At 49.5% G+C, this 25197-nt stretch overlaps 2 protein-coding genes across 2 annotated transcripts; both read left to right on the top strand.

The window, feature by feature from the left end:
- The first annotated feature begins 2106 nt into the window (after nt 1–2106).
- LOC110198435 (keratin, type I cytoskeletal 42) lies at nt 2107–11081 on the top strand. Its single transcript, XM_020972709.2, has 8 exons — nt 2107–2686; nt 4616–4698; nt 4912–5068; nt 6088–6249; nt 7413–7538; nt 7884–8104; nt 10421–10470; nt 10810–11081. The coding sequence occupies exons 1-8, from the start codon at nt 2225–2227 to the stop codon at nt 10905–10907; spliced, it is 1359 nt and encodes a 452-aa protein (XP_020828368.1). The 5' UTR covers nt 2107–2224; the 3' UTR covers nt 10908–11081.
- A 2836-nt stretch (nt 11082–13917) lies between these two features.
- Nucleotides 13918–21991, top strand: LOC110198485 (keratin, type I cytoskeletal 17). Its single transcript, XM_020972786.2, has 8 exons — nt 13918–14446; nt 16264–16346; nt 17165–17321; nt 18552–18713; nt 18980–19105; nt 19651–19871; nt 20454–20479; nt 21721–21991. Exons 1-8 carry the CDS (start codon nt 14000–14002, stop codon nt 21813–21815), a joined length of 1317 nt encoding a protein of 438 aa, XP_020828445.1. The 5' UTR covers nt 13918–13999; the 3' UTR covers nt 21816–21991.
- The last annotated feature ends 3206 nt before the right edge of the window (nt 21992–25197 follow it).

Raw genomic sequence — 25197 nt, 5'->3', positions numbered from 1 at the left:
ATCTCCTAGGGGTAGTGGGCCTGTCTCCATAGCCTGAGGTGTATGTGTGTGTGGGGGGGTAGGGGAACATCTGTCCTTTTCTTCTCTTTGTCTAGGTAGGGGGAGAACAAACCATTCTGAACTCCTGGATGTTTTGTTTTATGTCCAGCAGTCTCTAGAGTGGCTAAAGTCCCTCATTTGTGGTTTCAGGGGACTAAAAAAATAAAGGAGAGAGGATGGTTTGGGCTTGGCTAGGTTCAAGGACACTGATCCTAGTTCTGGCTTCATCCAGACTTTCAACTTTTTTGAACTTTGCACTTAATGGCAAGAGAGAGAGCCAGAGGTCATTTTATCCATCCTCCCGTCTCTGAGCGTAGGGACAGACACAGCATCTTTCTTTTGCTCATAAATTCCCAGGGAATGAGATGTTCTCCTCTTCTACTATATTTACCCTCCTTCCTGTTATCTAAGTACCATCTCTCCAGCTGCATTAATTGGAGAGGGATTGGTTCTGGGAACCAGAGGAACCTGGAGTGATGATGGCAGGTGTTTTGGGGAGCAAAGAAAGAGCAAAGTAGGGTCATGCTTGGGTGGGAGCAAAAGGCCTGGGGGGGCCCCATGGGAAACATCACCCATGGCACCTGGCCTCCCTTTGCCACCAAGCAAAGAGCTGGCCAGTGGAAACAACCCTGAGGCCTGAGAGTGGGGTGTCCTGTGCCACCCCAGAACCCCACCCTGATGCTCCTGGCAGCTCCCAGTGCCTCTGAGCTCTGCCATCCAGGGCTGTGCCAGACAGGGACAGCCACGGGCAAGCTGCACCCCACCCTCGAGGGGGCGGACAGGCCACCCTGCTGCTTCCATGCCTGGGAAGTTTCAGCCCCAAACAAGCCAGGGGAGCCACCCAGCCCTGCTTGCTTCTCCTGGCAGCTGATAAATCATTAGCAGCAGGAAGATTAAGCTCTAAATCCTTACCTGTATCCTATGTTCCTTCCTAGAGTAACAATTGTGTGATTTCACCCTGTAGCTTGCATTATCCTTTCTGCTGTTCAGCTTGGGGCAGGGAGCTGTGGGGATCTTGGCTAAGGTTGAGAAATCTGTCTTACGAATCCAGATGGTCTTTGACACTTTTCAAATTTGGCCCTAAACTCTCCCCTGGAAGAACTGGACACTGAGTTGTCAACATGGCTATCACTACCACTGTCAGACAAAACTCTTCCCTGATGAACTTCAATTCAAATTTTGTCTTTCATTTCCTAGGGACTGGGGGATGAATCTGGAGCCTGCCCAGAGGCCTTGTCCTTGGGAAGCTGTTCTGTTGGTCCTTTTCTCCATGTCTCCCCAGCACCTGCGGACTCAGCTTCTGCCATATTTATAGGACAAAAGATTTACAGCTGGAAGCAATATTGAATCCAATTCATCTTCTTTTACAGATGAGGAAAGTGAGGTTCAGAGAAATTAAGTGATTGCCCAGGGTCATACATTTATCAAAGGCAGTATTTGAATGCAAGTCTTCATCATTCCATCCTTGGTTTATTTTATGCAGGTCTCTAAATGTTCTTAAATCGGTTTCCTATATGTTTCTTTCTGTTTTCCCATCCAGCTGGGTAGGGTCAGGCTCCTCTAAAGGAGTCTCTGGGGCCTTTGCCTGAAGTCCTGAGGAGATATCTTGCAGTCTGGGGAGAACAGGAGTGAAAGGAGTGACTTGTGGCTTAACAACATAGGGCAGGGTGCCCAGCTGATTCTGGGTGGAAGGTGCCTGTGTCATGGATGGAGCTGGGAGAAGGTGGTGATGCCTCCTCCCTCCACCATCACCAGGGCTATTTTCCACTCCAAATCACACAGCTCCCTGAGCTCATCCGTGGCTTAATTGAAGGCTGTAAGTTCCAGGAAACTGCTTGTCCCCTTGTTTTCCTGCTGCCCAGGGCTAGTCAGGCAGGATGATTATGCCTCCTTTGTCTCTGGAGGAGACAATAAAAAAAAATCTCTGCTATGCCTCTGGCCTGGGGCAGCTGGGGAGGGAGAGAAGGACATAGTTTCAGGGGGGTCAGAAATTGCTTGTCCTTCTGGGAGCCCTGGGGCTCCATGCAGGAATGAGTGAGGAGACAAATTATACTGTTGAGATTTTGGCTCTGACTTCAAGAGTGAGAGAGCCTGGGCCCCACCCCTGTCCTGAGTATAAAGGGGCTGCCCTGGGGTCCTGCTGTCCAGAGTCAGACTGAGTTGAACTGGACGCTGAGTTGTCAACATGGCTACCACTACCACTGTCAGGCAGTACTCCACTTCTGGGTCCATGAAAGGCCTCTGTGGACTGGGTGGCGGTTCCTCCCGCATGTCTTCAGTCCGGGTTGGGGGGGCCTGCCTTGCTCCGAGCCTCCTGGGGGCTGGCAGTTGTGGGAACATGTCTGTCACCTCATCCCGCTTCACCTCCAGCCTAGGGGGTGGCTATGGAGGTGGCTACAGCTGTAGCCTGGGAGGGGGTTTTGGCACCAGCTATGGTGTAGGGGATGCCCTGCTGGGAGGGAGCGAAAAGGAGACCATGCAGAACCTCAATGACCGCCTGGCCAACTACCTGGACAAGGTGCGTGCCCTGGAGGAGGCCAACACTGACCTGGAGCTGAAGATCCGGGACTGGTACAAGAAGCAGGGCCCCGGGCCTGCCCGCGACTACAGTCCTTACTTCAAGACCATTGAGGACCTGAGGAACAAGGTAGGAGACAGACGACATACCAGTGAGTGGCTTTGAGGAGCCCTCAGCTATTCTCTGTTCCCCATCTGACTTCAGTTTCCTATTCTCTGTCCTCTCCCCCAGCATGTCCTTCTCATTCCATTCTCATCTAGAAGGGCCCATTTGCCCATCTTAGAGTCAATACTCCCTCCTCCCCGCTCCAGGGAGCCTGCTTGGCTTAACCACACCCTTCTCTGATCCCTCCTTTATTCTGGGTTTTTTCAGCACCTACATGCCCATGTATTATTCCATTCTCTTGCACTTGTTTGTACCTGGTTTTAAAAAAGTTTTCCTTTGTCTCTGTCTGGGGTGTGTATGTGCTGCTTGTCCCAAAAGCAGGAGACCTCTCAGAGCAGGGCACTCCTTTGGCCTCTCAGTCTGCTGGGGGAGGTCCTGCTTGCCTAGGTGAGCCTCAGCGATGCCCTTCAGGAAGCTCTCAGTCTGATGGGCAGAAAGAATGCAGTGGCTAGACACGGGCACAGCTCCCTTCTCCTGTAGCCCAGGAGCACAAACAAGTAACATAACAGATGAGGGCAAATGGACCTATGGTAGCAAGGGAAACCGCACAGCTGGTAAATCAAGAAAGGCTTTCTAAAAGTAATTTTGGAGCTGGACTTCGACTGGCAGGGGGTGGGGGACAGAATTACAACTTTTGTCTGGACTTGCCCTGTTTCTTGGGCCAAAAAAGACCTAACCTGGCTCTCCTGTTCACCCTGCTGAGGGTCTTGGCTCTGCTCTTCCCACTCACTAGCAGGGCTAAGAATCTCCCTTCTGGAAATGGAGAGGGCCCAAGATGCCAGATCAGATAAGTTAATTAGTCTATTCAAGGGGGAAAACCTCAGGGGGATCCCCTGCTGTCTAGAGCCTTAGTCTGGGCAAAAGGGGCCCTTGTTCAAGGTGTATGTTTATGGGGGGAGCTTCCAGATCCTTGGCCTCATTCCAAACATGTAACAACAGACATGTAACAACAACAACAACGATAAAAAAAAAATTCCCTTCTTTGTGTAGTCTGGATTCTTCCAGGGGATCTCGTACCTGTTAACTCATTTCACTTAGCATCACTGGGAAGGAGGTTGGGGGAGGGTGAGATTCCTCAGGTTGTACAGATGGAGAAACTGAAACACAGAGAAGTTCATCCTCATAGGATGCCACAGCCCTAGAGCAGGAAGGGACCTCAGAAGCCATCTAAGCCAGTGATTAAAACTGAATAATGATAATAATAATAATAATAGCTAGCATTTGTAAAGCACTTTGAGACTTGCAGAGCACATTATGTATGTCCTCGGTAGACCCTCACAATAGCTGCAGGAGGTCGGTGCTATTATTTTTTCCATTTTACAGATGAGGAAATTGAGGCTGAGAAAGATTTAAGTGACTTGCCCAGAGTCCCACACAGCTAGTGAGTGTCTGAGGTAGGATTTTAACTAAGGTCTTGCTAAACTCCAGGTCCAACACTCTATTCCTTATGCCACCTAGTTGCCAACCCCCCTCATTTTACAGATGGGGAAACTGAGGCTGAGAGGTTAAGTGACTCAGGTGGTCTTACTCTGAAGCCAGAGCTCCTTCTATCGTACTGTGCTAGTTCAGTGCCTTAGAACTAGAAGGAACCCAACGCCCTCATTTTAAAGATGAGTCTGTGAAAGGTAAAGTGATTTGATTCTAGAACATCCCAGACTAGAGTCTAGAACTCCTCTCTTCCTTCCTCTTGTACTTTCTACAAAAGCTCAGGTGGCCAGAAAGCCACAGGTGGAATACTGTCAGTTAAGACTTCTTCCATCAGGAGAAAGCTTGGGAGATGGTGAGAGGGGTAGTGGGGGGTCATTTGGCCCACCCCAGTGGACTGAGAAGCTGCAGAAGGGATACCCAAGTCTGCCTGCTCAGCCCCCAGTACCATGTCTGTCTCCTCCCCAGATCCTGGCCGCCACCATTGACAATGCTAGCTTGGTCCTGCAGATCGACAATGCCCGTCTGGCTGCAGATGACTTCCGTACCAAGTGAGTTAGGATTCTGTTGCCAGGGAGAGGGTAAAAGGAGAGGGAAATCTTCTTGCCAGAGGACAAGTCACAGAGATCTATGAACCTGATGGGTTCCTCAGTGACCTCATCTGTAAAATAAAGGGAATAGAGTAGACTATTTCTTTCTTCTCTAGATTCTATAATGCTCTGAGTCCATAGTGTTAGATGACTCACCTTCTGCAACTCTCCCAGGTATGAGACTGAACTGAACCTGCGTCTGAGTGTGGAGGCTGACATCAATGGTCTACGCAGAGTGCTGGATGAGTTGACCCTGGCCAGGGCTGACCTGGAGATGCAGATTGAGAACCTTAAGGAGGAGCTGGCCTACCTCAGGAAGAACCATGAGGAGGTGATATGGGGAGGGATGAAGACAGACTAGGGGTGAGCTGGGGATGCCCAAATAATGACCCATGGAAGGTAAGGGAATCTTAGAAGAATTGGAAAGCTTGGGTGGGATGGTTCCTTGGTGGGGTGGGGGTGGTCCTCCACGGCCTTCTCAGTCTTTCCATTCCTTGTTCCTTATGTATAATTCAGTCAGAGAAGGAACTCCAGAGAATTACTATAAATAGGCCTGGATTCTTCATGCTAAGTCCTTGCCTCCCCAGGTGTCCTAGTGTGGATCCTAGCCCCATTACCTACTGCCTAGCTACTGGTGATAGCAATGGATCCTCCCTGTCCCCCATAAAGGAGATGCCTCTGTTCCTCCCCTAAGTCTATCCCTTAGAGCCTCAAGGCATTGGTATAATTAGGAAGGTTAGCATGAAAAATAGGTAAGGCTGGACTTCAGAAAAGTGACATTTGTACCCGTGCTTGCTGTGCTCATGTCCTCCCCTCACTATGCTAAGAACCCCAAGGTAGGCTTTTCTTCCCTGGGCATCAGATCAACCTCCAACCTTTCCTAATCATCTACCATCTCTATTTCCTACTTCTTTCATCAAAAGTCACCCCCTTCACTCCGGGTTATACCTGGTGTCTGGTGTCCAGTTCCCTTCAGACCTTGCTCTCTGCCACATAACATCTAAGCTAATACAATTAGCCATAATGGTTAAGTGTTAATGGCAGATAATCCCCAAAGCACTTACACTTTTGCTTTGAAGCTCAGTATGTACCTCGCCCAGCACCCCTGCCCCCTGGGCAGATTAACATTCCTGATGGTGCTTGGCTCACACTAAAGTGGGAATGAGTTGGTATTCCTTGAGCCCTTGACTGAAATGCTATGGGGAAAGAATCGGTCTTGGAACTGACTGGGAATGGGCTAAGAGGGTCTTGCCAGTGAATGTCCCCAGCCCTGGATAGTGCTGAGGAAGCAATATCCCTTTGCTCTATGTCCAGTGGCATGATCGATGTTCCTATTCTTTTCTCTGCCAGGAAATGAATGCCCTTCGTGGCCAGGTTGGGGGGGATGTCAATGTGGAGATGGATGCAGCCCCGGGAGTGGACCTGAGCCGCATCTTATCTGAGATGCGAGATCAGTATGAGAAGATGGCTGAGAAGAACCGCAAGGATGCTGAGGACTGGTTTTTCACCAAGGTGTGTCATTCATTCATTCATTCATTCATTCATTCATTCATTCATTCACTCATTCCACAAATACCTGTTCAATGCCTAACACTTGCAAAAGGCCAAAAGAGACACTATCTCTGCCCTAAATCAGTTTACTTTCTAATAAAGGGGATGATGTATATACAAATAACAATACACATCAGAATTTTCGGGAGTATAAGGTAACTGTAAGCAATGCGTCATAAATGTTGAATATCCACCCATCCTCAAAAGCCCAATTCAAGTGTCACCTCCAGGAAGTCTTCCCTGATCTTTTCACTTGGTAAAGATCCTACCCCTCAGACCTCACGTACTACTTTGTTCTGTGCATTTCTAGTATGCTTATGTATTTTCGTTTACATATTGTGCTTATGTCTAGATGGTGCTGGCCCTGGAGTCAGGAAGACTAAATTTGAATACAGTCTCAGACACTTACTAGTTGTATGACTGGACAAGTCACTTAAACTCTGTTTGCCTCAGTTTCCTTATTTGTGAAATGGGGATAACAACAGCCCCTACCTTTTGGGATTGTTGTAAGGATCAAGTGAGATAATATTAATAATAATAATAATAGTAAATTAAATAACGTAGTGCTTGATGTAAGTGTCAACTATGATGATGATGATGTCTACTCTCCTTTAAGTTTCATGAAAGTAGAGATTGCATTTTATCTAAACTTTGTATCTCCTTAAGAGCTATTATAGGCAGCTGGGTAGTGCAGTGGAGAGAGTTTCAGGACTGGAGTTAGGAAGACTCATCTTCCAAAGTTCAAATCCAGCTTCAGACATTTACTAGCTGTGTGACCTTGGGCAAGTCACTTAACTCTGCCTCAGTTTTCTCATCTGTAAAATGAGCTGGAGAAGGAAATGGCAAACCACTCCAGTATCTTTGCCAAGAAAACCTCTAAAGGGGTCATGGAGAGTGAGACAGGACTGAAAAATGACTGAACAATAGAAGTACTAGAAGGCTTGTTGTTATTGTATGTGGATGCACAGTACTCTCTAAAGGGGGTAGAAGAACCTGGAGATCGGAAGTTTTCTAGAGTGATCAGTGGCTGGGGAGAGGTCAAAGTCTTGTCCCTGTGTCCCTCCACCTCCAGGCTGTCCCTCACCAGGGATAGCCTGTTAAGCCAAGGGAACATTCCATTTCAGACGGAGGAGCTGAACCGAGAAGTGGCCACCAACACGGAAGCCCTGCAGAGCAGCAAGACAGAGATCACAGAGCTGCGACGCTCAGTCCAGAACCTGGAGATTGAGCTGCAGTCCCAGCTCAGCATGGTGGGCATTGTCATCTTTGCTCCCTGGTCCCACTTTCTCTCCTTCCAAGGCCAGCTTGGGATCATGGCAAAATCTTATCATCAGAGGACTTGGACAGAAACCCTCCCTCTGCTTTTGCTAGCTGCATAACCTTAGGCAATCACTTCTCCTTTCTGGGCCTCAGTTTCCTTATCTGTAAAATGGGGTGGTTGGACTAGATTGGCCTTGAGGCCCCCTCTAGCTCTCGGTCTATATTCTTGTCGTCCTGTGACCCCTGAGCTGTTTGAGCATGTGCTGGCTGCTGGGTCAATGGGCAAAGTGTCCTAGGGTTCATTGCCTGCCCGCCTTCCACTCTCCCCCTTGCAGAAAGCCTCTCTGGAGGGCACCCTGGCAGAGACAGAGGCTCGCTATGGGGCCCAGCTGGCCCAACTCCAAGGGTTGATTAGCAGCATTGAGCAGCAGCTGAGTGAGCTCCGCTGCGACATGGAGCGTCAGAACCAGGAGTATAAGATCCTCTTGGACGTGAAGACCCGGCTGGAGCAGGAGATTGCTACCTACCGTCGCCTGCTGGAGGGAGAGGATGCTCAGTGAGTGGCCAGTGGGGAGGCCAGGTGGCTCTGTGAGAGAGTGGGAGAGCTGGGCTAGCTGTTTGGGGCAGGCTGGAGCATAGGCAAGGTGAGAGGGAGGTCCTTCCCAATCACTGGTGGTGGATGAACAGATGGGTGGAAGTGTGGGTCCCTGGTTATGTGTGACTAGAGAAGTGGTGCCAAATGGAAGAAGACCACTGATTTACACTGACCCCTGGGCTATTCTTCAACTGGCCTAACAAATTCTTACTTCAGAAACCCTGGCTTGCAGTGATGGGGATGGTAGAATTGGGTATATCAGTTCTTGGGGTGTGTGTGTGTGTGTGTGTGTGTGTGTGTGTGATTAATTTACATATTATTTGGGTAGAATTTACTTGTCCCTGTGTATTTAATGCCATTTGCCTCAGTTTCCTCATCTGTAAAATGAGCTGGAGAAGGAAATGGCAAACCTCTCCCTTATCTTTGCCAGGAAAACCCTCAGTGGGGTCATGAAGATTCAGACATGAGTGAAACGAATTGAACAACTTAAACAAAAATATATCAGCCCACCAGAAATGTACAGAACAAAGTATTATGTGAGGTCTGAGGTGGAGGAGCATCTTTACCAACTGGAAGGGGGGTGGACAAGAGAGGCTTCCTGAAGGAGGCGTTTTCCCTCCATCACTGTGGCAGGGATCCCTGCCAGGATCTTAGTCTCTGAGCTGACGCTTTCCTACATTGGCTCCCTACTGCTCCATTGCCCTGGACCCCACTGGGTTCATTCTCTATTAAAGCATCTCTGCAGCTTGATCCTTGTTACTGTCTGGTCAGGCCATCCACAATTTAAAAGGTCATAGGATCATTGGTAGGTCTCAGCCTGTGCAAAGAACTCCTGGTACGGAAACTCTCCACCAATGCACACAGACAACGAAGTCTTCAGGAGTTACCTGGGGTGGGGGGCACTGGGAAGTTAAGTAATTTGCCCATGGTTACAGGTAGTATGTGTCAGGGACATGACTTGAACCCAGGTCTTCTTGACCCCAAGGCTGGCACTCTATCCATTATGACATGCTGCCCACAGGCCAACAGGACCATAGGAGATTAAAACATAAAGGGCCCTTAATGGATCATATGTCCCCTCATTTTACAGGTGAAGAAAATAAGGCCCAAGGTAGTTAAGTGTCTTATCCAAGGTCATATGGGTATCATATATTATTCTCTTATAAGGTCATAGGCTAGATAACAAAGGTTATAGAAGGTTAGACTCAATGACCTTTGAGGTCCCTTTTACCTCTGAATCTATGATCCTATACTCCTTAGCCTTAGAGGAAGCTTGAGAGGTCTTCTGGGTCAGGCCCCAGGCTCCAAGCGGGTGTCCTTTTAAACATCTAGGTCTGGTGGCTCATTGTTCTGTTCCTGACAATTTCTACAAATGGAGGCTCTAGCACCCACTTGGATCACTTATGCTTGGGCTTTCTTTCCCTCGTGTTAGAGAAGTGCTTCTTGCTATCCAATCACAATCTCTCCTGCTTTAAAACAGCCCATTTCATTGTGTTTGGTCTCTCATTGGACTTAAAAAACAACTTACTTAGCTCTTTCTTCATAAAATCTTTCATGAACTTGGGGCCTGCCCTCCCCTATCCTAGTTTGTTCTCTCTCTCTCTCTCTCTCTCTCTCTCTCTCTCTCTCTCTCTCTCTCTCTCTCTTCTCTCTCTCTCCTCTTTCCTCCTCTTCCTCCTTCTTCTCTCTTGCTCTCACTCGCTCTCACTTTTTTCTCCCCTCCTATCCCCCACCCTCCCCAGTTTTATTTTTTCCCCTGAATGTAACAAACCTCAACTACACTGAGCCCTTCCATTAAGCCATGAGTCTCTATTGCTAGTAATAACTAACATTTACATAGCATTTCAAGGTTTGCAAAATGCTTCACAAAAATTATCTCATTTAATCCTCACAACAGCCTTGTGAGGTAGATGTATTATCATCCCTATTTAACAGATGAGGAAACAGGTTTAGCAACACATAGCTATCAAGCATCTGAGGCCAGATTTGAACTCAGGTGTTTCTGACTCTACCCACTGTACCATTCAGCTGCTATTATGTAGTGCTGGATATTGGGCTTCCTTCATTTCCTCCCCTTGGGAACTGATTTTTCTAATTCTCTTCACCTTCCATGTGCCACAGAATCCCTTTATGCATTAGGAAGGTGGGAGGGATAGCAGGGAAGGATGAGGACCTTGGAGCTGAGAAGGGCATCAGAGTATGGTACCCAAGAAGACTTTTCTGGGCCCCCACACTGCAGTCACTGTTTTAACTGGTCCCCTCCTCTCCCCCTTACAGCTTGGCTTCCCAATACTCTTCTGCTCTGAGCTCCCAGTCCAGCCGAGATAGTAAGTGAACACCCTGACCTGTTGTACATCTGGACAGCTGTGGTCAGCATTAGAAGAGAGGGAGTGTCTCTCTCTGGGAGGGGGTTGGGAATAGTTCTGGTTGGGGAGGTGGGTAGAGGGTGGGGTGGTGTGAAGCCCAGAGTCCCCTCTGCTCGAGTGGTCTGGAGATCTTTGCCGAGCAGGTGGGGTGAGAGTGATTACAAGTGAAAAGGGGGTGGGGCTGGCTTCTGGGGCAGGCTTGGGCAGAGACAGGGATTCTCTGCCAGGGCTTTCCTCATTTTGTTTCCTTCCTTTCCTCACTCCCTACCCCTACCCCCTTGCTCCCCTACTCGCTGACAGCCATAGTGACCAGCCGCCAAGTGCGCACCATCATGGAGGAGGTCCAGGATGGAAAAGTGGTCTCTTCAAGGGAGCAGGTCCACCGCTCTACTCACTAAGCCTGCAGTAGGCACCTTGCTGGGCAACATGGAGAAAGGGGGGTGTTTCCTCCATCGCTGTGGCAGGGGGTCCCTGCCGGTGTCTTGGTCTCTGAGCTAACATTTTCTGATACTGCCTTCCTGCTGCCCCATTCCCCTACCACCCCACTGGGTTCATAGTCTATTAAAGCTTTTCTGCAGCTCAATCCTTGTTATTGTTTGGTTTGGTTATTAGCTGAGGACCTTTGGGCTCTCCTGCATTCCACTTCAAAACAGAGAGAGATGAGATCAGAGGTGTGGGGGACGAGGCGGGGGAAGTTTGTGTCTCTTGTCACGGCTTTTCATAGGTGTCTGGCTTGGGTATCGACTTGTCACCCACATACCCAACTAAGCCTGTGTCTATTGCTTACCTGCCAGCTTGAATCCCCACCAGCGACTGCGAGGTGGGAGGAGCCCCACCTCCCTACCTGTAAACTGTGACCTCTCTTTGGTGCCCCGGGCACTCCCTGAGAACATTGGCCCTTTTAACCCAGGGCGTCTGTGAAAAGATGGAGGCTGAGGCTCCTGCTACAGAGAGAGGGTAGACCTTGATGATACCACCCTGACCATTGCAGTCACGTTCTCAACCCCACTTTCCAAACTGTGCCTGATTCAGTAGAGAGAAGGAGCTGTAGGGCATTTGCAGAGGGCAGCATTGCCGTGTAGGACCGACTGGCTCTTCCTCTCCTCACTGGCTGGGTGTGGGTGTATGTGCCTGCGTGCGGGGGGGGGGGCGGCCTGTTTGTTCTTCCTCTCTGGCAGTCCTTGGGACACTGAGGAATCTCATCTGGCTGAGAATAGGGGACTGTCTGGGCCTGCCTGGAGAGATGGGAAAGCAGCTGGCAGCCCCAGACACGACCACATTCCGCCCAGCCTGCCTGTCCAGGACCCTGGGACCCAGGGCTGGGCCTGGGAACCTAAAGAAGGGGGTGGGGGAGGACTTGAGGGCTCATCTGAGACTGAGGAGCCTCACTCTTCTCTCTTTTTAGGTTTGGAACAGGGGTTCTTAATGTTCTTCGTGTCATGGACTTCTTTGGCAGGTTGATGAATCCTATGAACCACTTCTCAGAATAATGCTTTTTAAATGAACAAAATAAGAATATAGACTTTTATGAAGGAAATCCATTCTATTGAAACACAGGTATCAAAATATTAAAAGTTCCAAGCACAAAGACTTCAGATTAAGAAACCCTGATTTATAGGAAGCAGTGTCTGATCTCTTGGCAATGGTATGATGGCTGATGGTGAAATTAGGGGGAGATGAGCTCAGAACCTTCTCCTCTCAGGGAGGGTGAGGCCTAGCTGAAATGTTCCTTTGGTTTCTAGCTGATTCAGTGAGTTCAGGGTCAAAGCCAGTCCTTCCCCCCACCCCCACAGTCCTTTGAGGCATTCCCAAGTACACAGTTGACGCTGAGGAAGTTTAGTGCCTAGAGGAGACTTCCCACTCATATGAGGACTCCTAGAATCTACTTGGACCTTGTGTGATCAGAGTAGATGAAAGAGCAATTTCTTCCTCACCATAACTTTTCTTTCATCCCTTCCCTCACTTTCTCTCTGCCCATCTCTTTCCTTTCATCCTGGCTAAGTGCTTTTTCTTGCTCCTTTCTCCCCAATACATTAAATAAACTCTCTTTTTAGCACCCAGGTGGGCTTAGCCCATTTATACTGGAAGTGGGCCTAGTGTAAGGACTTCGACCCTGGCATGAGTACGGATCAGGGCAAAGACTGTTTCATTTTTGCCTTTGAGTTCCCAGTGCCGTGCCTAGTGTCTGGCATACAGTAGGTGCTTAATAGGTACTGGTTGGTTGACTAACGTCTGTGCCAAGCCTATGGGGAGGGATGGATTTGGTACCTTCTCTGAAAATTCAAGAGTTAGACTTGGGACCTGGGGTAGAATCTGGTAGAATGGGGACATGGCTACCAGAGGTCTGCCCTAGGAGACAGTGGCATCCGAGTCATGTCCTGGTACGCTGAATAGAACATTGCCCCAGCGTGCTGATGTGAAGGGGGTGCTTCCTCTTCGGGAATAGGTGCTTCCTCCATGGAGGTACCATTGTCCAGGCACGTTGCCTTGTGGTCCCAAGCTGGGACCTGCTCCTGGTGAGAGTCGGTCCATGGGTGGCTGTCCTGTCTTCTGTGCCCCTGCCATGTTCTTTCCTCCTCCCAGACCATGTTCCCTTTGCCCCAGGTGAGCCTAGTCCTAGGTATGGCTCTGAAGGGGTAGGGGTGGGCAAGGCTGGGTAGGGGGATTGTTTAAGGTTGACCCTTCTTCAGGCTGTCACCTGGTGGGGCCAGTAAGTGCTGCCTGATTTAAGCAGGGGAAGGGGATGGGGCTCGAGATATTCAGCCTCCAGTGTGGGCTCAGGGATTCCTTAGCCACAGCTGGGGTTGGGAGATATTTGGGAATAGGTTGGACCAGCCCAGGGGTGAGCCTTCCCTGCTCTTGCCTCATACTGTGGGGCTGCTTCTTCTGGTAGCTGGATGTTTCTTCTTCCTTCCCTATAAGGCAAACCCAACCTAGGGCTGCTCACTGGCAAATCTAGGTCACCTGAGATCCAGTGCCTGGAGTGGCAGAGCCAGGCCTTCCTGCCTCCTTCCCCTCCTCCTGCTGTTGCTGCTGCCACCTGGGAGGGCCCTCACTGCTCACGACTTCTCTGGAGCTCCTCTTTCTTCCTCATTAGGTCATGGGAAAGCATAGCCCAGGGCCCCGGTCCAGCCTGAATCACAGGTGACGGTGTCTGAGCACAGAGAGGTACACATACTCACGAACAGCGCTCACACATACACATACACGCACACACATGAACGAACGCCCAGTTTGAGGATCTGAAGAAATAAGGCAAACCCCCGGATACTAATGGGGGGGAAAGCGAGCCACCTGGGTGCTGGCAGGAGGCCAAGCTGTGATGAAAGCCGAGGAGAATGGAAACAAAAAAAAGCGAGGGCTTTTATCGCTACGCCCACTGGCCTGGGTATAAAGGCAGGGGGAGAGCAATCACGGCTGACACACACCTCTCAGTCCCGGCTCCTCCTCGTGTGACAAGCCAGAGTAGGCTTTCTCTCTTTCCCTCACCATGGCCACCACTACCATCCGCCAGTACACCACCTCCAGCTCCATTAAGGGCTCCTCGGGCCTTGGGGGGAGCTCCTCCAGAGCCTCCTACAGGGCTCCAGGCAGCAGCTTTGGCTCTGTCTCCTCATCCAGGCTGGTCTCAGGAGGAAGCCTAGGGGCAGGTTATGGAGGCAGCTGCTATTCTGGCAATTACGGCTTCAGCAGTGGGATGGGGGGCAGCTATGGGAGTAGCTTTGGTGGTGTGGATGGCCTCCTGGCTGGGGGGGAGAAGGCCACCATGCAGAACCTCAACGACCGCCTGGCCTCCTACCTGGACAAGGTGCGTGCCCTGGAAGAGGCCAACACTGATCTGGAGCTGAAGATCCGGGACTGGTACCAGAAGCAGGCACCTGGGCCTGCCAAGGACTACAGTGGCTACCATCAGACCATCGAGGACCTGAAGAATAAGGTACCACCCTGCCACGTCCAGCACACACACACACACACACACACACACACACACACACACATGCATATATGTCTCATAAAATCCTAGAAGCTGGAAGGAACACCTACTCTGACCCCCTTCTTTTATAAAGGGAGAAACTGAGGCCCACAGAGGTGGGCCCAAAGTCACACAGTTGAGTTAATAGCAAAGGCTTAGGTCTCTCAGTTTGTTATTTATATATTGCCAGAGCACAGAGAAAGTTTCGAATAAGACATCGAGGGTTTCCTAGATGAGAGGGCAAAAAGAAGCTGTGTTCAGTAGAAAAAGAGCTGCTTTTGGAGCTAGAATTCCTGGTTTGGATCCCACTGTGGGACACTTAACCATCTCTGTGACATCGGGCTTAATGCTGCTGTGCCTTCATTTCCTCATCTGTAAAATGAGGGGGTTGGATGGATGATCCCTAAGGGCTCCCTTCAAGGCTTAAATCTATAGTCCTTTGAGGTAGGATTCCCTTGAAGCATCATGACTGGTCCTTTGGGAGGGATGGAATAGCTTACCACCTGTGCCATAGAGATGTCCTCAATTCAGGTCTCTCCTTGAGGCTGGGTGCAGGGGAGACAAATGGCCTCCTCTTCTTGTCAAGGGTGAAGTCCTGTTCTGACTCCCCAAATCTCTTGGGACTGAGAATGAAAGTTGGGGATGGGCTAATGTGACTTGGTTGAGGGCCAAGTCACCTGCTACTAGGAGGAGGTAGATGCTGCCATCTAAGGAAGGATTCAGGCTAAGAATGTCTCCAAGGCCGCTGAAGGCTTCAGTGAGTGCTCTGTAGGTATCTCCAATACCTTGTATAGAGAATTCAGGGATTCCTCCTCGGCTCCCTCTTCCAGAGGCTGAGGCTTTTTTTCTGAGCATTCCTGAAAGAAGGAAAGCCGAAGGGAGGATCTGAGGATTGAGGCATCCCTGGGATGCTGGCTGCTTATTTGCCAAGCTCTTCTGGGTTTGAATTTGATGTCTGCCTCAGTATCTCCTTTGGGCATCTTCCCTGGGCTTTAGTTTTCCTACCCTTGAGGGGGTTGGGCCAGAGTGGCAGAATGAGGTCATGGAAACCACACAGGATTTGGAGTCTGAAGACCTGGGTTCAAATTCCAGCTTCAACAGTTTACTCTTTGGGTGCCCTTGGGCAAGTCACTTAAGTTTTCTGAGCTTCAGTTTCCTCTTCTGTAAAATGAGGGGGGTTGGATTAAATGACCTCCCAGGCATCTTCCAGTTGACATCTATGCTCCTATGATTTCTAAGACACTTGATCTCTAAGTTCTTCTGCTCTGACATTTCTAATCCATCCTATGCCCAACACCAAGTTTTGAAGCCTGCTGTCCCTGGTTCAGGTACCCTCAGGTTTCCTCCCCACTAGCGTGCAGCTTCCTCTCCACATAAGTCAGAGCATGGGGGTGTTGGGGGCTGTGTTGGGAGAAGGGGGGCAAGTTTCAGCTCATTCAACTCCTACTCAGCTCCTGTCTGCTCCCTGAAGCAACCTCAGAGCAATTATCTTGGTGGGATGGAGAAGGAGGAGCTAGGGAGGGAGGGTCTGAGTGAAGGCGGTGCCAATATCCGGTGCCCCTGGGAAGGAAAACTTGTCTCATAAACCTAGCATCAGGTATGGCAGTTAAGGCCAGAGGGGGCATGTGTGTGTGTGGGGTGGGTGGGAGTGGGGTCTGTTTTTCTGATGCCCGCTTCTGGGGGACAGTCTATGGGTTGAGGACAATCTAGTTATCTGGAATCCAGTCTGTCTTTGCTACCTCCCCCCAACTCATCCTTGCCTTCTGTCTGCCCCCACTAAGATCCTCGCAGCCACTGTGGACAACGCCAACATCCTTCTGCAGATTGACAATGCCCGGCTAGCTGCTGATGATTTCCGAACCAAGTGAGTTATGGGCTGGGCCTGGGAGTCCTCTGTCATTTATATCTCTCTTCTATATGCTTGTTGGAGGGGGGTGGTCTGGGACCTCCCTAGTACCTCCCAATCAGGCATATTCATTCAGAGGGGCTGGGGCAGCTGAGCTGTTCTACTGCCAATGAAACACTGCTTCAGGTTTTCCTGAGGTTGGTCATTTTCCTGAGTTCTTGGCAGGGTCTTTGGGCCAGGGAGGGGGACCCTAGAGGGTGGAGGACTTGCTGCTTTTCTGCCCCTTAGTCTCTAGGCCAGCAGCTTTTATGGAGTCCCTGGAACTGCCTGGAAGATCTCAGGCAGAGGAAAAGGGGGTTGGGGGGAGGGAGGGAGAGAGAGAAAAGAAAGGTGGAATGAGGAGGTAGCATTGCAGAGGGTGAAGACCATTGGATGTGGAATCAGAAAGTCTAGGGTTTAATCCTTGCTTTGTTTGTTTCTTACTTGGGTAACCTTGGGCAAGTTGTTAAACCACTGTGGGTCTCAGTTTCCTCATCTGTAAAATGACTTAGTAATCTCTAATGGTCCTTCTACCTCTAAATCCTATCATCTTGTAAAAAAGGAGAGAGAGAGAGAGAGGAGACAGAAGGGCAGGTAAGGAATAGTGCTTTGACACCCCCCTCCCCCAATTGCCACAGTTACCTTGAGTCCTTAGGTGACATCATTCCTGCCTTAGTTCCTATGGTCATCCTCTAGGACTAACCATTCCTACTGGGGCCCTCGTTTCCTGTAGAGAGAAGGGTTGGTTTCTAGAGATGCTGTGTATATCTTCCTGACCTCTCTGGTTCTTGTTGCAGGTATGAGACAGAGCTGGCCCTGCGTACCAGCGTGGAGGCTGACATCAATGGCCTGCGCAGGGTGCTGGATGAGTTGACCCTGTCCAGGGCTGACCTGGAGATGCAGATTGAAAACCTGAAGGAGGAGCTGGCCTACCTCAGGAAGAACCATGAGGAGGTAAGTCTAAAGAAGGGGCAGTGGGAGCCCAAGAGAGGGTGAGATGGACAGCAAGTAAATTACACATTCTGTGGGCTTAGGGATGCCAGAAGAGACTGACTAGAAAGTTGGGAAAGGTACAGTCAGGGTTCAGTGTTAGCCACATTGTCAGTCAACAAGGATTGATAGTCTAATGTGTGCCAAACCTTGTAAGGCCAGGGAGGGAGCTCTGATCCTTAGAGAATTCCCATTCTGAGGGGTGGAGACAAAGTCCTTGACCTCAGGAAGCTCCCAGTCTGATGGGGGAAGGGGGAGACTGGACATACCTCAGAGGAGACAGAGGAGCAAGGATAAAAAAAAAATAAAGTACAAATCAAACTCCAAGGAACTGAAGGGAAATACAGAGAAGGAATGGCTAGAAGAAGGTTGTGTGAAACCTAGGAGCCCTGAATCTCCTGAGGAAACTGGTAAAAACTCAATCTTGGGAGGTACCCTCCTGTGTGGGGAGATGGGAGCTGAGCTGAGAGCTAAGGGCCATTTATCCTCTGCCGAGCAGCCAGCAGGGGCCTGTCTTAGGGAGCCATTGGTCAGAGATGCCCCGGAGCTGAGTCCTAGCATGATGCAGTGATAAAAGTGGCAATGTGAATAGTGGAAATTGCTGACCTTGGAGGCAAGGACACCTGACTTCAAAGCAGACTTCAGCCATTTATTAGCTGTGTGACCCTGGGCAAGTCACTTAATCTCCTTGGGACTCAGTTTCCTATATAGAAGACCAGAGGGTTGGGCCCAGTGACCCTTGGACTCTCAATCTAAGGCAGCTAAGTGGTATAGTGAGTAGAAAGCTGGACTTGGAACCAGGAAGAACTGAGTTCAGTTCCAACTTCAAAAACTTACCAGCTGTTGAAGTCACTTAACCTCTGTCCTTAATTTCCTCAGCTATTAAATGAGGATAATAACAGCATCTATCTCACAGAGTTATTGGAAATATCAGCTGAGATAATATATGTAAAGTGCTTTTCAAACCTTAGAGAACTTTATAAATGCCATTACTATTATTAAACGCTGAAATAATGTTGGAATTGGAATTCAAGGACCTAGGTTCAAATCTCCAATCTTCTACTTACTACTTGTGTGACATTGGACAAATAACAGCTTCCTCTAGACCTCAGTTTCTTAATTTGTAAAATGAGGGGGTTGGACCATATGGCCTTTGAAGGCTCCCTTCCAGATGTCCCCTATGATTGTCCACAGGAGATGAATGCCCTTAGAGGCCAGGTGGGTGGAGAGATCAATGTGGAGATGGATGCAGCCCCTGGCGTGGACCTGAGCCGAACCCTGGCTGAAATGCGTGACCAGTATGAGAAGATGGCAGAGAAGAATCGCAAGGATGCTGAGGACTGGTTCTTTAGCAAGGTGGGTACTAAACTGGGGCTCTTGCCAGGGGCCTATATAGGTTAAGGAAGGGGAGTCTATCTGGACTGTTTTTCTTTAGGGAGGGGACATCAGAGCCCTGACATGATCTGCTGGCCTGGCCTTGTGGAATTCGAGTCTAGCCTGTGTTATGGAGGGTTGCCAACCCTGTTGGGTGTAGATAGGTGGATCAGGGACCCTGAACTCAGGCTATAGTGAGGGGGCTCATGCTGACTCATTCTAAATCTGTTTCTCTTATTCTTCTCCAGACCGAAGAGCTGAACCGAGAAGTAGCCACCAACACTGAGCTCCTGCAGAGTGGCAAGAGCGAGATCTCTGAGCTCCGCCGCAGCGTTCAAGCCCTGGAGATTGAGCTGCAGTCTCAGCTCAGCATGGTAGGTACCCCATGCTTGATGCCCCACGATAGGTGCCTCCAGCCCCAGCTTGTAGATTAGACCTAGCCACCTAGGATAGGTGGATAGAAGGATTGGCTTGGAGCCAAGAGGACCTGAATTAAAATCCCACCTCAGATATTTACTAGCTGTGAGTCCCCACATGATGCAGTGAAAAAAAGAGGCAGGAGGGCAGCTAGGTGGTGAAGTGGATAGAGCACCAGCCCTGAAGACCTGAGTTCAAATCCATCCTCAGACCAAAAACTTGACACTTACTAGCTGTGCGACCCTGGGCAAGTCATTTGACCCCAATTGCCTAAAAAAAAAAAAAGGAGGCAGGGTGATACAGATGTGGGTTCCAATCGCATCCTAGATACTAGCTATCTGGCTTCTCTGAGACTCAGTTTCCTTAACTGTAAAATGAGGAGGCTGGACTTGATGCCCACTGAGTTCTCTTCTAACTCTAATTCTATGATCCTACGACTTCTGAGCTCCATGGAAGGATGGGGAACAAGTCGATGACTCCCTGTTCTTCTCTCCTCCTCCAGAAAGCCTCCCTGGAGGGCAGCCTGGCTGAGACAGAGAGCCGCTACTGCGTCCAGCTGTCCCAGATCCAGGGGCTCATCAGCAGCGTGGAGGAGCAGCTGGCTCAGCTCCGCTGTGAGATGGAGCAGCAGAACCAAGAATACAAGGTCCTCCTGGATGTGAAGACCCGGCTAGAGCAGGAGATCGCCACCTACCGCCGCCTGTTGGAGGGAGAGGATGCCCAGTGAGTGAGCGAGCTATGAGGGGGCCCGAGGTGCTGCGGGTGGAGGGTGAAAGGCTGATGGTGAGAGCCGTGACTAGGGACGAGGGCAGCCCCCATCCGTCAGAGACTTTGAGCCTCGATGTCTAGCAAGATAAATATCTCTGCGACAAGGAGAGCGGAATGTTCTGGTGCTAAAAAGATGTGCATTGTCAAAAACAGTAAAAAAAAAACAGCAACCAAAAACACCATGTCCCACGGCAGCTAGGTGGCACAGTGGATAGAGCACCAGCCCTGGAGTCAGGAGGACCTGAGTTCAAATCTGGCCTGAGACACATAACATGCACTAGCTGTGAAACCCTGGGCAAGTCACTTAACCCCATTGCCTAGCCCAACAAAACAAAACCAAACCTATCCCTCACTGGGCCCTATCTGTCACCTTGTCTCCATGGTAGCTACCCTTTCTGTCTCCCTGCTTATGACCCCTGTGGAAACAGTGGAATGTGTGTGTGTGGAAGGGGAGGCAGGTTCCTTTGATTTTGAGAAGTCTCAGAAGCCTAAATCCCAGGTACCCACATCTAATATATTCTTTCTCTTCTCCCACAGCCTGTCTCAGTACAAACCCAAAGAATGTAAGTACAGTAACAGCTGGAAAGGAGGCCCTTTGGGCTCTGGGCACCTCTGTAGAGGTTCAGTGGGGTGTTGGTGCAGTTATGTCCAGGTGGAGTTAGAAACCATGACAAAACCACAGGGGCAGGGTGAGAAAGTAGAGAAATCGTTAGTCATTCATCATTTACTGTCACTGAAGCCAGTCAGAGGCCTGTGACACATGCTGTGCAGGGAATAAAGGAAGGACATCAGGGAGAGCTGAATCTGGCCCTTTGGGACATCTCAGTCCAATATGTGAGACAAAATCCCCATTCTCAAGCTGCTCCCAGGCTGTTGGGTGGGTGTGTCCAGGCAATGTAGCAGCCCCTGCCTGGGAGAAGTTTGCAATTTAGTTACACAAGAGGATGATTTAAGAGCACCAATTCAGCAATGAGCAGCAGTGTGGCAAAGTAGTAAGCAAGCCAGCCTAGAAGTCAAGCAGACCTGAATTCAAGTCTCTCCTCTGACATATACTGGCTGTCTACCCTGGGTAAACAACTTGATTTCTCAGTGATCTAGACAACTCTCTAAGGCAACAAGTTGCAGAAAAGGTGCTGATCTGTGATGGTAGAGGGAGTTTCCTCTCTTGGGAGTTCCCTATACTAATGAAAACCAGTCCAGTTCCCATCTCCTATCCCTATCTTGTAATCTAATGTGGCAGTATCCTAAGTGGTATTACTGCCTGTTGAACACATGGCCGAATCAGCTTAGGGGATGGAGAGTAAAGGAGAGGGTGTGGAAGGTTTAACCAGTCATTCTATATGGGGGAAATGGCCAACTGTGGATGTACAGGTAACAAGGGGAGTCATCTGAGTTGGAGATGGAGAACATCAGCTGTGCTAAGAGAAGAAGGGAGGAGGGAGGGACTGATGAGCTTGGGAGAAGTTGGTAGAAGAATCTTGAAGGAGGAATTGGTTTTACAGACTGGGGAACAGGGTGGGAAACAGTCAACAAACATCTGTTAAGTGCTTACTGTGTGCCAGGAACAATACAGACAAAGAAAAGCTCATATTTTAGTGGGGGAGACAGCACATAAACAATTATGTGCATACATTGATTAGAACAACATACAAAAGACATCCAAGTTGTCCCACTCTAAATGGAGTATAATCCCAGGAGGTGAGCATGCTCTGGCCGGACGTGCTCTACTGTAGCTAAGAAGGTGGGTTCTGACCTAGTTTTGGCCATGTCACCAAATGTCTGCATCTCTTGGCTTCTTCTGCAGCTGTGACCACCCGCCAGGTGCGTACCATTGTGGAGGAGGTGCAGGATGGCAAGGTCATCTCTTCCCGGGAGCAAGTCCACCAATCTACCCGCTAAAGGAGGCCCAGTGGCCTGAGCAAGAAGCAAGAGGAAAGCCACTTTTTAGTGACTTCACGTGGGACCCTGCTTATGTTTCTCCCTCCTTCAACTTCCTTCTGTAGCCCCTTCCCCCAACCCTATCTAAGCTCTCTGGCTTCCCACTCTTCCCAATTAATAAAGCTTGTTGACTCAGAGATGCTAACTGGAGTCCTATGTTGTCCTAGAAGGTGAAACCCCTGTAGGACTGCCAAGAGTAGGTCAGGGAGAAAGAACATCCCCCCTTTGCCTGGGACTGTGGAAGAAGGAATAGAGGGGTCCTGAGCCCCAGCGTTCTGCCTAATGTACTTGCATCTTAGAAGTGTGAAACATGCCCTTAGGGGCCAGGGGGACCCCAAGGCTTTGATTCTCCACAAACATAAATTCTAGCAGAGTGTCATTAAGCTTTCTTTACAGGACAAGTCCTGAAAGAACTCTGTAGTCTACCATCTGGGCCTCAGTTTCCCCATCTGTGAAATGAAGAGATTGGACTTGATGATTTCTGAGGTTCTCTCACCCAGTTGTAAATCTATGCTCCTAAAAGCCATCATCCATTGACTTGGGACTTAGAGTGCTATCATTTTGGTTTCTTTGTTATTTCCCCCCCCCCCCCCCGGCCCTTAGATGTCTGTTCCCTGCTGCTATCTTTCCATCTAATAGTGCACAGGGAAAAATATAGGGACCAGAGACTAAATCTGACAACTGTCTTTGCAGGGCTTCTTAAATTTTATTTTGGAGGTTATGGGCTTCTTCATCTCCATATCTTGTTGCTTTCATTCATAATTGAAAGAAATGCTAATTCCAGCTAGAGGTTAGTGAAAATAAAGATGTCATTATTTTCCCCATTCAAGGTCACAGAAACCCTGAAATCTATACATGGCCTCCTTGGAGTGGGGGGGGTGGTCTTGGAGCTCAGGTTAAGAACCCTACTGTAGGGGAAAGCTTGAAGGGAACAGGCTGGGAACTGGACCCTCCTCCCCACAGTCAGTCTTAGGTCCATGGTTCCAATCTGAGTCTTAGGCAAACCTATGGAGAAGCCATAGTGTGGATGGGGTGGGGACAAGTAAGAGAGAGGGACCATTAATGCTCTCCCTAAACCTTCCCCCTACAACTATGGATGAGAACAACTTTGGGTGATTCACTTAAGCCTCCAGGGTCTCAGTTTCTTCATTTGTAAAATGAAAGTGAAGGACAAGTTGGTCCTCTCAGCTTTAAATCCTGTGACCAGGTCTAGGGCTCAGAGAGAAGTTTCCAGAAACTAGAAGTGCCAAAGATGGTGGTGGAGGTTGCCTCAGGCTCTAGAGGTAATTCCAAAACTGAGAGGAAAATAGAGAGGTCTCACCAGAGTTTGAGAACTCAAGGTTTACAGATGACCATCTTTGACACATCACATCTGCAAAGTGTCAAGGCAGCATCTTCACAGGCTGTTGGGAGTGAGGGGCAGGAGCCCCCCCCCCATACTGCAATTTTATAATTTCCCAATCTCTAAGCTCACTGCTGGAGGAGAGGAGAGAGGGGAAACAGGGAGCCACTGTCACCCCCAACTCTAACCTTCTTCTTGTTCCCAAAGGCAGAGAGCAGGGAACTCAGGGGCAGCCTAGGATGCCCTATTGGTCTGTAGGGAGACAGCAACAGTGGTATGGGCCCCAGGGTGCTGTGCCTGGATACCTGGCATTCTGGGAGTACACACAGGTTGGCTTTGCGAAAAGGATCAATTCCTTTTGAAATACGCACTGTCATCTCCTGTGAGGTAGACTGAGAGTGGGAAGGGACTTAGCTTTGGGCTAGGGTGTAGAGAGCACTGTCTCCTTTGGGGAATGGTATGTGGGGAGATTCCTGGAGACTCCTTTGACTAGATGTCTTACTCTCCTCCCTCCACTGCCCCAGGGAAGAGGAGGGTGGAGAGGGAAGTGGTTCATCCCACTGCTTAGGGTGGAGAGTCTAGGGAGCAAACACAGACAGAAGTATTTTCTTTTTAGGAAAATACCTCTCTTGGGCGGTGGCTGTGATTGTTGGCTAGAGTCTTTCCCCCAAATGAGACTCACAGATAAGGTGTTGGTGCTGGTGGTGGCTGGGTGGTAGGGGGAGAAAGGCCCTCTGTGGTCTCTATTTGCTCTCAGTGAAATCCTTGGATCACAGGATTGAGAGCTGGAAGGAATTGTAGGGGTCTTCTAGTCATAGATCTAGAATTAGAAGAGACTTCAGAGGTAATTTAATCTAGTTTAAACCTCTCCCCATGCCCTGCCCACACCCCATTTCATAGATGATGAAACTGAAGCCTACTTGCCCAAGGCAACCCAGGTAGTATCAGAGGTGGGATTTGAAGTCAAGTCCTATGGCTCCAGGGTCAGTGCTCACTCTACCGCACCTAGAGGGAAGTGATGACCAGTGGAAGCTAGGTGGCACAGTGGGTAGAATGCTGGGCTTGGAGTCAGGAAGACTCATCTTTGTGAGTTCAAATCCAGCCTCAGACACTTACTAGCTGTGTGACCTTGGGCAAGTCATTTAACCCTGTTTGCCTCAGTTTCCTCATCTGTCAAATGAGCTGGAGAAGGAAATGGCAAACCATTCCAGGATCTTTGCCAAGAAAACCCCAAATGGGGTCACGAAAAGTCATACATGACTGATCGACAATAACAGCATGAGTGAGGACTGCCGGAAGAGACCTGGAACATCTCTGCTCCTTAAGCCCATCTAGACCCCTCTCTCTGTTACCTCCCGACCACCCCAGGCCACTTGCCACTCCTAGATCCCATCCAGATCTTCCCACAGTCTTTCTGTGTAAAAGTACCATTTTGATCCTCATCAAATGCTCAGATTCTTAAAATCTGGCCCGCTTGTATTGGTGTCACAATAAACTTTGTCTCTGCTGAAAGAAGGCTTGAGTTGGTCGAATTCTTTCGAGGCAGACCTCTGCCCTATACCCTTGTATTTTGGTGTTCCTAGCACCCCCACACCTCAACAAAACCACGAAATCCCTGCACCTGTTCCTAGAGTCATTTTCTTTAACTTCGAAGACCCCCTTCCCCTCCTTATAGAGGGTCTCCCATATCTGTTCTTCAGCCTCAGGGTGGTAGCAGCTTCTGCTGATAACTGCTGCTGCCAACTCCTCCCTCACTCTGTTGCAGTTTGGAATCTCTTCCCTTCTTTACTGCTGGCAAAGAATTTGTCCCGCTTTTCCTTTACTCCTCCCCTCCCCTCCCTTCCCTTCCCTTCCTTTTCTATCTACAAGAAATAAGACAGCTTTAACAATTAGCCAAAGAAAGATACTAAAATACAAGATGGAGTCACTTAGGTCAATGATCACAGAAGATGTGGAGTGTTTGGAAGAATAGATTAGGCTTATCTGTGTCTCCTGCTGTCT

The sequence above is a fragment of the Phascolarctos cinereus genome, unplaced genomic scaffold (assembly GCF_003287225.1).
Source record: "Phascolarctos cinereus isolate Bilbo 61053 unplaced genomic scaffold, phaCin_HiC Scaffold_5;HRSCAF=322, whole genome shotgun sequence".
NCBI lineage: Eukaryota > Metazoa > Chordata > Mammalia > Diprotodontia > Phascolarctidae > Phascolarctos > Phascolarctos cinereus.
This window is presented reverse-complemented; position numbering and strand designations above follow the sequence as displayed.